The sequence below is a fragment of the Aricia agestis genome, chromosome 15 (genome assembly GCF_905147365.1).
Source record: "Aricia agestis chromosome 15, ilAriAges1.1, whole genome shotgun sequence".
Classification (NCBI taxonomy): Eukaryota; Metazoa; Arthropoda; class Insecta; order Lepidoptera; family Lycaenidae; genus Aricia; species Aricia agestis.
Window position 1 is genome coordinate 4,247,027 of NC_056420.1, and position 12,759 is coordinate 4,259,785.

Here is a 12,759-nt window from a genome sequence, read left to right on the forward strand (position 1 = left end):
GAAAAGAAGAAATCTTTAATCTTCACCGGCGTAGTTGTGAATTTGTGATTTTGTGAAAATTTTGTTTATAAAAGAATAAAGCAATATTATAATCTATAAGAAAAAAATGTCTATAACAACACTTGTAAGTGATTACTTTATACTTTAATGTGTTTAAAACTGAACAATGTTTTCGGTTAACTGCAATATTGTTATTTATTTTCAGTACTATTTACAACTTAAAAAAGAAAATGCTCATGAAGAGGCTATCTGGTGTTGTGGTTGGAGTCAAATAAGTAATAAAAAGCCAAAAGAGACCAAGGAGAATGAGGAAAATGCAGAAAATAATGAAAATTCTCAGTGAGTGTTTCTTATTCTATCATTGCATAGGTACAAAATATAATAATTATTGTATGTCTTAAGTACGTACTATATATTATGACTTATGAGACCATAATAATTCTGCCATTCCCAGTTGTTTTCTGCTTAAAATTGTACAACTGTCACTAAATAACATACATGCTAATTGCTAGGTCAGTCTGTCATGAAAATTGAAGGTTAGGCAAATATTTTATGAATGGATTTATTTTTAGCATCACACAATATATCATAATATAAGTCAGTCGTATAGTTCGACTATAATAATATTATAAAATTAATTTACTAATGCTGTGTGACACCAAAAATTAGCCCCAGCTCAGCAAACGCAGCAAGCAAGCCCGCTGCACTGATATTCTGCAGAGGCCAATGAGTGTGTTTTAACTGGCTTTTAACTGTTATATTTCTTATAGAGATTCAAACAAAGAGGAGGAGCACACAGAAAACTACATAATTACTGGTGGGCTAGACGACGTCGTGAAAATATGGCAGTTGGATAATGGCAAGTTGGAAATGAAACATGAACTAGAAGGGCATTCACTTGGACTCATTTCTATTGCAATAAGCCCCGATGGAAAAAGTATGATAATTTTATTTATTTACTAGCTGTCCTCATTTTATTTTATTAAAGTAACTAAATAAGTGGTGAGATAAAATAGGGTATCTAAGATTTAGAGCAGAATAGGTCTTGTTCACATTTCACAAAATTACAAAAGTTTGATTTGATCCTTAGTTTGCCTATCTTGTCCAATTTACAGTTTAGTGGTAATGTAAATTAAGATTTATTTATATTTTTTGTTGTGTTTTGTAAAATAAATTTTGTATTACAAATTAGATTATTGTATTTCAGCAATGGCTACTAGTTCTCAAGATGCATCCCTCATTCTATGGGATATCGCTTCCGGAGAAAAGATTAAACAAATGGAGACGGGTTCCAATGACGTGTGGACTTTGGACTTCTCGCCTGATGGAAAACACCTGATCTCTGGAAGCAGTGCAGGGAAAATATTAATATTCAGTGTGGAGAGTGGAAAACAGGAGCAGACATTAGATACCAGAGGAAAATTTACACTAAGTGTAGCTTATGTAAGTATGGTACCTTGCCAATATTTACTGGCAGGCTGCATCTTTCTAAAAAAGTGACAAAAAATTAAATGCAAAGCTATCAATGTGTTTTAAGATGAAAGGAAAATTAACAAATAGATGTAAACTCACATAACGCCTAGTTAGTGGATGAACAAAGGATAGGCAATCTAGAATAGAAAGTAAAATAATAATGAAAATGTTTATACTCAGAGATTTCATGTTTCAGAGTCCAGATGGAAAATATATAGCAAGTGGTGCTTTAGACGGGATCATAAACATATTTGACGTGGCACAAGGCAAGCTGGTCCATACCCTCGAAGGTCACGCCATGCCAATCAGAAGCTTATGTTTCTCTCCGGACTCGCAGTTGCTATTGACTGCGTCTGATGATGGCCATATGAAGTTGTATGATGTGTGAGTACTGTTGTTTTGTTAAAACCTGCATTGTTTATTTTTCAGTTTAGAATGCAAGTTTTTTATGCTATCTAACTTACATAGCATAAAAAACTTGCATTCTAAAAAATCAACATTTGGCTTACATAATGTAAGCCAAATGTTGATTTTTTTTGTATGAGTAAGAGACAACTTACACAGGTCAATGACTTAATTTCTATATATTCACTTATCACAGTACTTATCACAGATAAGTAAGAAAGCAGTAGCAAAGATGTTTTAGCATTTTATTGTCTTTCAATGATATTTTAATGACCTTAAATTAATAACAGTATCCAGTATAATATATTTATTTTTCTCTATGAATAACAGTTATCATTTCTTTTTTTTTCAGAGTGCATGCCAATTTAGCTGGTACTCTATCAGGACATGCATCATGGGTTTTGTCTGTTGCATTTTCACCTGACGGCAAAAGATTTGTGTCAGGTAGTTCTGACCACAGTGTCAGAGTGTGGGATTTAGATAGTATGCAGTGTCAGCATGTATTTAAAGAACATAGTGACCAGGTAAACAAAAAGTATTTGAATATATTATAGTCTGTCAAGAAAGTGAAGAAATTAAAAAGTGGCAACATTGTAGTGTCATTGTAGTGTCATCCCTTTCACTGTTGATCCCTTTCATTGTTGTTTCACACTGCAAGTGTTCAACATGCATTACCACCAAGAACCAACGGTACAATCAATTACATATATCATCCCTTTCAAATCAATCTAAGAAAAAAAGGGATTTCTTCCCTTTTTTGACAGACTATATGTGACAGAGTCTGGTACCTCTTTATGTTTCATGAGGTGACCAGTTGTGGTGAATTTTGATTTGATACTGAACCAATTAATAATTTTAATATTTTATTTTATTTTTAGGTCTGGGGAGTGAGATTTAATGCAGATAGCAATAAGATAGTATCAATATCAGAAGATAAAAGCATCAATATTTATGACTGCCCATTGTAATAAACAAAAATATATTTAATATTATTTTTACATAACTTGTTATTTTTTACTGTAGAGCTTATCCCTTTCGGATTATAAATTATTGATGCAGGCTGCTGTTTTTCAAATTGTTAATGATATTAAGCATTTGATATACACATGGAACCGAACAATAAACCCGGACATATTAAAACCGGTCAGTCAGCGAAATTGGTGGAGGCGATCGGTATTCAAAGATATATGAAAACCTGCGCGTTTCCCTTTTATTTTTGTTTGAATGTTGAGTGATCATAAATCTCTGAGCGGTCCCATGAATATATTATAGATCCATTCATAACAAGTAAGATACTATCTGTGTGAGCTTGTTATATTCCGCTTGGAAAGCGAAAAACCCATTTCGAATATTTTCGAGTTCATTTTGTCTCCGTGTCTTATTGAGTTCAGAGTTCTAGACCTTTTCTGACTCCTGAGAGGGAATGACCCAAATTAAATTAAGGTATTAGACTAGTAGATTGGACAGTACCAGTCATTGGAAAAAGCACAAAAACACAATATTTATGCATGTTGCTTTAAAAATTTCCTGTTTTTAAAGAAAAACAGTCAGTTTTTAAAGCAACATTATTAATTTGGTGTCTTTGTGCTTTTTCCAATGACTAGTACTGTCCAATCTACTAGTCATTTACTCTATTTAAAACCACATCAGGTAAGCTGAATGTTGGAATACTTTTGTTAATAATATGCTAAAATTAAAAAAAAAAACACGGTGTCAATGTCACTGTCAGCTGGCCGGACAATGGATCATCAGCTGTCAAAATTGGTAAACAAAACGCGAGGAAACTATCTTCTACAAATATTTTTAATTAATATATTTATTAGGTATTTGTTACTTTATGATCATTTTAATTAATACGGATACATAATGCCTGCAGCGGCTGTTGTAAGTATATTACATTTCCTCATAGTTTAAATTAGAAACTACTAAATTTTTGGACCGTTTTAGAATATACCTTCTGTTTTACGAATATTTATGCTTAACCTGGTTTTATTAATTTTTCAGTATTCTATTCTAAATAAAAAGGAAAACGCTCACGATGAACCTATTTATAGCTGCGTGTGGGCGAAAATAAATATTACCGGAAATCCAAGGTATCCCTCTATTTTCCTTTTCTTCAGTCTTCTTTACATAAATTTATTATTTATTCGAAAAATCAGATTTCAAGTTAGCCTGCCAAACTGCATAACAAGTTTCTGAAGAGTTTAGGTTATTGTATAGTGGAATATATATAATTACTTAAACCTATTCTACTTTTAGTCTTGTGTAAATTGGGTGAGTGTCATTTCTTTTGTTTCCAGAGACAGCAAAAAAGATTTCCTAATCACGGGTGGTTTAGATAGTAAAGTAAAAGTTTGGCATTTTGAAAAAAACAAATTGAACTTGCTACATGCATTGGAAGGTCATTGCATGGCGGTTGTATCCCTTGCCATCAGCCCTGATGGACAGAGTAAGGATTATTTTTTCTTCTTTATAGATCAGCAATTAACATAGTATAATCAGATGTTTTGGCTGGGTTATTTTTGTATTTCTTTTTAGTATTACATAACACATAAAATAATATTAATAACACACATAAAAGGGGACTCTACAAAAATGCTGTTTGTATAATTATATGTTTATTGTTTAGCTAATGAAGACTTAATTTTTCTCCCTAACTGTACTATATTTTTAGTACTGTTAGGGAAAAAAGCACCACTATATTTTTAAGATTAAAAGTATTTTAAAAATATATCCTGTGTGCTTTCCCAGGACAAAAAAAAAGAACATTTTCATTAAAATTGGTTGGTCAATGGTTTTAGCATGGCATAACAGACAGGCATACACTCTTTCGCATTTATAATATCTGTATGAATAGTATAATATGTGCCTTCTTCTATTTTTAGAATTGGCATCAACATCTTTAGATTCAACCCTAATAATTTGGGAAGTACTGTCGGGTAGAAAAGTGCATGAGATAAAAACTGGTGCTACCGACGTGTGGAAGGTGGCATTCTCTCCTGGAGGCTTCCATGTAGTGACTGGTGGTCATACAGGAAAGCTGTATGTGTATGATATAGTGGACAATGTTGAAGATAAAGTCCTGGATACTAGAGGAAAGTTTGCATTGAGTGTTGCATGGGTAAGTGACAGAACTATTTGTTAGCCTACAGCAACGTTACTCCATTGACTTGACATAGCTTGTGCCAGTAACATAAGTCTACCATCTACTTTTAAAACAATTTCTCTGTTAACATAATATAATATTTAATATAAAGCTTATATGTACCACCAAGGAAATTTATTCCTAGGCAGTTGACAGACCAAGTTCATTTGGTCGGATTATGTCAATTCAATGTTAATTGTGATCTGTTAGCTGGTTCTGACGTAACAAGACCAAACTACGTGGGTCCCCCATCTGCCAGGAATCAACTTCTCTGATAGTACATTGACTAAGCATAGCCAGTAACATAGGTCTACCATCTACTCATAAACTATTTCTCTGATGATACATATAATACTTGGATGTTGTTAAATCTTATTAATCACATTATTATGCTGTAATAGTGTGCCATAATATATATTTTTACAAAATTTGATTTTCTATTATAGTTCTTAATATACTTCTTATTATGCAAGAAAATGTATGCTCAACACAAGACTTTAAAATTTTAGAGTAACAGCGGCAAGTACATAGCGAGCGGGTCTGTTGACGGCTATGTGTGTGTGTTCAATGTGGTACAGGGGAAGTTGGTGCACACTATAGAGGCGCACACACACACAGTTAGAAGTGTGGACTTCTCGCCTGACTCTGAGTTGCTGGTGTCCGCCTCTGATGACGGATATGTCAAGCTGTTTGATGTGTAAGTTTAATAATCTGAAGTGCCTGGAATTTTTGTAAACAATATTTACCTAAATCTATACTGTAGCTTATCAACAAAAAATCATTCATGGCCCACTTCATAGGTTAGTCCAAAACTAGACTTGACGTAACCTACTTAAGAGTTTAGACTTTAGCACATGAATGAATTATTTAATTTATAAACGTAACTACTACAGAACAAAAAATTTGGAATTAAGCACATGAATGAATTATTTAATTTATAAACGTAACTACTACAGAACAAAAAATTTGGAATTAAACTACTTTCATCTTTTTCACAGTGGCAGCGGCAACCTCCTCCTCAATTTGAACCTTAAGTCCTGGGTGTTAAAGGCGGTAATATCGTACGACTGTACGCGCGTCGCAGCTGCTGCAGCCGACGGCAGCGTAACCATCGCAAATCTGAAAGGCTTTAAGACTGCTCATATGTTTAACGAACATAAGGATATGGTGAGTTTTTAAATTATTAATTTGTCAAAAGTCATAATAAATTATTTTAAATAAGCAGCATACAACTATTAGATTGCTATTAAAAACTAAAGCGTTTATGAAGGTACTATCAAAAGCGTTGATTAATGGGCAGATAACGGACCTACATAATTTGGGCGCGTTAAGACTTAAGAGGATACACCAAGGGCGAGAGAAATTGAAAATAGGTATTTGAAAATGTATACGTTGTATATTGTATATGTCTTACGAATCTCAAGTCTCCCACCGCAGAGCGCGATAGAGACAACACGACAAAAGTTCTAATAAAAGAACAGAAAATTTTCGATTCGTTGTCCGCTGATTCCTTCTCCAAAACTTAACCGATTTAAGTACTTTTTTCATTAAGAATTAAAGCAAGGCTTGAGCTGTGTTCCTATGTTTTATTTTTTTTGTATATTTTAGCCCATTTTGTTTTCTGGGTATTTGAACACAGAGGAAAATCTGGCCATTTTTTTGGGTTTTTGGACGTTTTTATCTTTTTTAATAATAAAATTATGAAAAAAAAGAAAACATAGGGACATGCTAATAGTGGCCATAGATATTCAGGAAAAAAATCATAACTCTACCGGCATTATCCAGGGAGGAAACAGGGAAAAACGGCGGTGTGGACTCCTCTTAAAAGCCGACAGACTAATGGCGGCCATACACCATACTTCCTATCGTCCAATCGGCATGACGCTACCGATTGAATCAGCTAGAACTGACTGTGTGTGGGAGTGGATTGGCATAAGTTATGCCAATCCACTCCTACACACTATCAGCCGATTGGACGATAGGAAGTATGGTGTATGGCCGCCATTACATTGAGTTGACATGGCCCGACCAAATCCGTCTGTTTATGAATCGATTTCTTCGAATGGTGCAATATCTGCCAGTACAAATTAACCAGTAATATAAAGTATAAACGTACCAAAGAGGCCTAAAATAAAATACTGAGCACTAACCCTTTCTATTTTTATCGAGCTGTCATACATGATACTGACTACTGTGGTCTATAAAAATGTAGAAGGTATAAGTGTCGTAAAAATCAAAATGAAATTTGCACTTAGCGCCAGTATCGATAGAAAATCTGAAAAATATTAGATATAAAAATAAAGAAAATATAATAATATTATGTTTTCATTTCAGGTATGGGATCTACAATTCAACTTTGATAGCAATATGTTAGTATCGGTGTCCAAAGACAAAAGTTTAAATGTATATGAGTGTCCACTACCTAAATATGATAAGAAATAAACTTATTTATAACTCACTTTTACATTACTTCTTCGTTAAATAATATCTTCAAATACCTTGCTCAAGATAAGTTATAGGTAAGTCGCCTGTCGTGTCTTAAATAGATTTAACTTGCGATATTTATAGTATGTACCTATAATAATATTATAACCCACGACAAAATTAAAATGGAGCTCGGTATATTATCATAAGAAAGTGTGACGTGTCCACAGATATAGATCAAGATAGATACCACATGTCGCTCCATTTGTATGAAAACGAGCGTGTCACTCTTTTTCCTACCACTGTGACGTACCGATGATAAGAAACGTGTCCATTATCAAGGCCAACGTTTCTATTTGAATTTCTACAGCTCAATACGGCACTTTTAGACATTTAGGCATTTTTAAAATTCCGATTGACGTCCGATTCCGACAGCAGACTAAAGATCAGACTTTCGAAAGACGAGCATTGCTCGTCGTTTTGGAACGCGATATGGCACGCGAAGTACATACACATGCGGTATCTATCTTGATCCATGTCTGTGGACGTGTCCATGCGTCTGTCCATAACATCTTAAACCTAACCTTAACAGTATTTTTGCGAAAAATTTATCTACAGTTTTTAACCGACAAGCAACAATATCGCAATATATATTATAGAGAGTACTATCAGAGAAGTTGATTCTTATTGAATTGACATGATCCGACCAAATGACGTTGGTCTGTCTCTGCCTAGGAATGAATTCCTCGATGGTACATAATATCAACCTTGCTAGTTGCTAATAAGAATATGCACACCTGTATAGAAGTCACTTTTTATCATATCGAACAAGGTCAAAAGACAAAACATACAATCATATTTAAATCATAATACATAACATAACCTCTATACATAGTCTGGATCTACCTATATTTATTATTAAGTAAGATTGTAAAACAGAATCCGTCTAATACCTATAAAAGCCAGTCCAAGCAGATATTTATAGGTTTGACGCAGCCGTACGTACGGTGCGACCACATTTCTTAGCTATGTAATTCTACTATAACCCTTATGTCCATGACATAAGGACTCGTTACAGGTGAAATAACTGTAGCATCTAGCACAATATAAAATATAGTAGACCGTCTGTATACTAGACTGCTGGAAGAGCACGCATACAATAGCGTGATTTAAGATAACTTGAGGTAGCAAGACATCCACACATATTATGACACAAGTTATCTTGTCCCTTTGCTGATAGGGTTTGATTTCAAGAAAATCGCGAGTTACGCTACTGTCAGGTCGCCTAAAAATTTGCGTCAAATAATTTTGAACTAAGTGCCTATGGTGATATAAGAGACATACATATTTCCTTACGAATAAAAATACTCACGCAGCCTAATTCGCCATCTTTGCTAAATGACTTTTCAAAAGTGTTAGATAAAACCTGGCAGACAGATAGTGGTGAAACAGGTCCTAAGGGCCTGTTTCACCACTTTCTGATAAAGTGCCTAATAGCCTATTCACAACTTTTTTGACAGATTCTCCATACTCGATCTGTCAAGTCAATTGGTGAATAGCCCTTAGACCAGATATAGTGTCGGAAAGGCTATCCACAACTTATTTGACAGATGCCCCCTACTCTATCTGTCAAATTAGGTTGCGGATAGCCTATCCGACACTTATCATGAAGTTGTGAAACAGTAACTACTGAATTATTAGCTTTGTAAATATTTTTCTTAGAAAGGGGTTCTAATATGACATAGATTTTCGAGTATTCTTGTCCCTGTATCCCCCACAGGCCACGCATCTCTACTGTATGACATTACACTGTGGCACCGTGTATCGATTTCGCCTGTATACAAAGCGAGGAGCGCTAAGCCGTCTCCTTGATTAATTTTTGGCCGTAAGAGGATTGTGTTAGATGTAATACCCTAGTGTGAATAGTTTTGATACGACTTCAGTATTTTCGTTGACATTTTAAAATATATTAGCTTGTGTGTTTGTAAAGGTCTTTGTGACTTTAGTTTTCTTTATACTCAAGCATTATACTAGTAATATTATGGAGGGAAAGATTAAATAACTTGTTTTATATTATCTGTTATAGATCCTAACTGCTAGATCGTTTTTTTTTTGTAGAGAATACTGGCATTTATTGCAAAATTGTAGACAGAGATGTTTCCCGTTTCCGAGGCTTTTCTGGTGTGGCTTTCTCTAGACTCTATTTTTACTACTAGATGAGTGTTTTCCATTTTCCACAAACTCTTTACTGTACTGCATCATGTATGCAGTATGTGCATGAGTTAATCAATAAAGTCAACTACATAACAGACTAAAAAACAAAAAAATCGAAACAGCAATGGCGGCATTTATGGAAAATATTTACATCGGCAAGTGAATTGAGTATCGGCTTAATTTGTGGGGAATTACGCGGCCCGCCGGGAAATCAACTTCATTCAATTTACCGCGGCACAGATAAAAACCAATCTCTTCGTACCTGAACGACGAATTCATTTATTGCTATTTTTAATCTATCATCATCATCTCTGCTATTCGCAGGAGGAAGTATCATGTATCATCATAAATTTGTGGTGAAATAATTAGCACTGTAATTAGTCCGAATTTATATTTTTTTATGGGGGTAGGTCACTTTATTTCTGCCGCCCCATGTACGTAATCTGCCGTCCCCTAGGATGCTGCCGACCCCTAGGACGCTGCCGCCCCTAGTCCGTGGCCTATAACGGCCTATTTATAAATCCGGGGCAGACTGCTAATCCTGAATCGCGCAATCGAAGGTTTTATAAAATCAGACGACGACAGGAGAAACTATGAGGGCTTCAGTCCTACCGATCATTCATCCCTATACATTGGCAAAATGCTATTCCCCTAGCAAGTTTTTAGGTTATCTTTCTCTTACATGTGAATTTTACAATGTGGCAGACAAAGAGTATGTATTCGTCGTGTAAATAGCTTTATTAGTAAAGGGGATTATGTCTTCTGGAGACGTCCAGAGCAGCGTCATGCTTTTAATAGTAGGTAATAAATTCTTTTAACAGCTTCCTAGGTAATTTTCTAGCTGTATCAGATCCGTCTAACAATATCTTGGATCCAGCTTATAAGTGGGCGCTGACAAGCTATTGTCCAGGCGCGGTGTAGATATCGTAATCACGGACGCCGGCAGCTCGATTCAATGAGATGAAATCACTATGCGGCCCCATGAATAATTCAGGCCTCCCGCCCCCTACTGGCCCACACCCCTTCGGACATGATATAAAGTTGATAAATATATTTGGTAGAATTGCGATTTGCGCAATATCCGATATTTTATGTCCGGTACGTACCTAATAGATGAGCCAGCTAACGTTTACCGTATAACTAGTTAGAAGTTAGATAAATGCCAACCTATTTTACTGTTTCAGTTGATTCAACTTGGATCTTATTGCACATAATAATATATTTTGTAAGAATCTCTCCACTCTTTTACAAATATCTGAACATTATAATATATTATCATAGTCTAAAGATATGTTTTGACATAATTTTAAAGGTTGGCAACGCACCTGCAGCTCTTCTGATGTTGCGAGTGTCCATGGGCGACGATAGTTGCTTTCCATCAGGTGACCCGTTTGCTCGTTTGCCCCTTTATTTCATAAAAAAAATCTCATTAGCTGGCTTCTCACGGCGTGTGATATCACAAGCCGCGCCGAGCCGACTTGTACGAGCGAGCACGAGCCAACAGGCGAGTTACATCCCTTCACACGCGGCGCGTGGCTCGAGCGGTTGCGGCGCGGCTTGTGATATCACACGCTGTGAGAAGCCAGCTTAAAATGGAGTGGATAAGTCTATAGACGGCCTCATTCATATTGAGACTTGATATTTTATCCAGGCGAACGGTTTTTTTTTAAATTTTTCAAGTTATAAGTAAGGTAACATAGGACATAGTAAAAGTCAGAAATAAATCTTCAACAAATTATATTTGCTACTATTTGTACAATAAATATTGGTATGAGCTAGGACTACAGTTAGTGGTGGTAGGAGACGGCGGGGGACGCGAAGCTCACCTGAGACAGCGGCGCCGCGTACGACACCTTAGCGACCGGGGCCGCGTAGGACAATGGGGCGGAGTAGGAGATGGGGGAAGAGTAAGCTACCTTAGCCACGGGAGCGGCGTAGGAGATAGGGGCGGAGTAGGCTACTTTAGCGACGGGAGCAGCGTAGGAGATGGGGGCAGAGTACGCGACTTTGGCGACGGGAGCGGCGTAAGAGATCGGGGCGGAGTAGGCTACCTTAGCGGCAGGGGCGGCGTAGGCGATGTTGGCGCGGGCGGGGGCGCCCTCGTAGGTGACCTCGGCGTTGAAGCCCGCGAGCGCGTCGGCGGAGTAACGCACGTGGCGCGTGAGGCCGTCGGGCTGCAGCAGGCTGTAGGAGCCGCTGACGGCGTCGCCGGCGCGCGCCTCCTGCTGCTGCTTGCTGTCGCCGGTGCTGGCGTCCGACACGGAGTACTGGTACTCGTAGTGCGCCGGCTCATCCGGGTACTCCAGCCGCGCCCCGGGCACGCCGCCGCGAGCCGCCACCGCCAGAGACAGGATCATGAGGAACTGAAGAAAATATGGTATGTTGTTAGGTTTTAATATGCATACACTATGCGGATAAGAATCCCAGACTCGTCAGGGGGTAACTTTAGTAAAAGCTGGCTTGTCTGGTAGAATAGCCACTTAAAATGAGGACACCTATTACAGATACTAGTAGAGTAATGTCCAATTTTTATAGTTTAAAAGCATTTAGGGACATTAATTCATGACAAGCCTACTCTCAATAAAAATTAAAGTCCTCCCTAATGCAACTATCTAGAGCTAGGAATTTTTTAAAAACTAAATTTTATTCACCTTAGCTGTCATTGTTGGTTGTTTGCTAGTCAGTTTGTAACTGCAACTGTATGTCACTGATTGGTTTTTATATGCGAGCGATATCGAGCAATTTTGTGCTGACAAATTGCAAGCCCGGGGCAGTACACAGTACGGCATATGTACAGTTGAAGGCTGTTGTTAAGTGCTGACCCTGATACACTTGTGTGAACTTATACAGTTTAATATAAGTACAGAAGAAGACAAACGTAAACTGGGACAAAAGTTAATCCGTTTATTCTCAAAAAATAACAGATTAGCGTAAGTTGGCAAGCTTATATGTCACTGTATAAAACTAGAAGATGTTAGCTAGGAGTGTTAGGGTGGATATTGTACAGGTTTTTGATAAAAATTTATTTGGTATCGCTTTATATAAAACATACGCTACGATATTTTGATTTTTGTCCCAAAAAAAATTAGACTTCACTG

At 36.7% G+C, this 12,759-nt stretch overlaps 3 protein-coding genes across 4 annotated transcripts; 2 read left to right on the forward strand and 1 right to left on the reverse strand.

Moving 5' to 3' along the window:
• Window positions 1–88: 88 nt before the first annotated feature.
• Window positions 89–2,876, forward strand: LOC121734277 (WD repeat-containing protein 61-like). Its single transcript, XM_042124774.1, has 7 exons — window positions 89–124; window positions 206–339; window positions 771–937; window positions 1,208–1,443; window positions 1,670–1,857; window positions 2,231–2,402; window positions 2,757–2,876. The coding sequence occupies exons 1-7, from the start codon at window positions 107–109 to the stop codon at window positions 2,844–2,846; spliced, it is 1,005 nt and encodes a 334-aa protein (XP_041980708.1). The 5' UTR covers window positions 89–106; the 3' UTR covers window positions 2,847–2,876.
• A 776-nt stretch (window positions 2,877–3,652) lies between these two features.
• LOC121734144 (WD repeat-containing protein 61-like) lies at window positions 3,653–7,481 on the forward strand. The gene is made up of 7 exons (XM_042124575.1): window positions 3,653–3,762; window positions 3,883–3,971; window positions 4,179–4,327; window positions 4,764–4,999; window positions 5,533–5,720; window positions 6,022–6,190; window positions 7,358–7,481. The coding sequence occupies exons 1-7, from the start codon at window positions 3,745–3,747 to the stop codon at window positions 7,463–7,465; spliced, it is 957 nt and encodes a 318-aa protein (XP_041980509.1). The 5' UTR covers window positions 3,653–3,744; the 3' UTR covers window positions 7,466–7,481.
• Window positions 7,482–11,381: 3,900 nt separating this feature from the next.
• LOC121734198 (cuticle protein 21-like) lies at window positions 11,382–12,331 on the reverse strand. 2 transcript variants are annotated; one of them, XM_042124676.1, is made up of 3 exons: window positions 12,313–12,331; window positions 11,578–12,024; window positions 11,382–11,514 (listed from the first exon to the last, which is right to left on the reverse strand). In XM_042124676.1, exons 1-3 carry the CDS (start codon window positions 12,322–12,324, stop codon window positions 11,449–11,451), a joined length of 525 nt encoding a protein of 174 aa, XP_041980610.1. In that variant the 5' UTR covers window positions 12,325–12,331; the 3' UTR covers window positions 11,382–11,448. The 2 variants fall into 2 exon arrangements, with proteins under 2 accessions (XP_041980610.1, XP_041980609.1); XM_042124675.1 differs by having other exon boundaries at window positions 11,382–12,024.
• Between the last annotated feature and the right edge of the window lie 428 nt (window positions 12,332–12,759).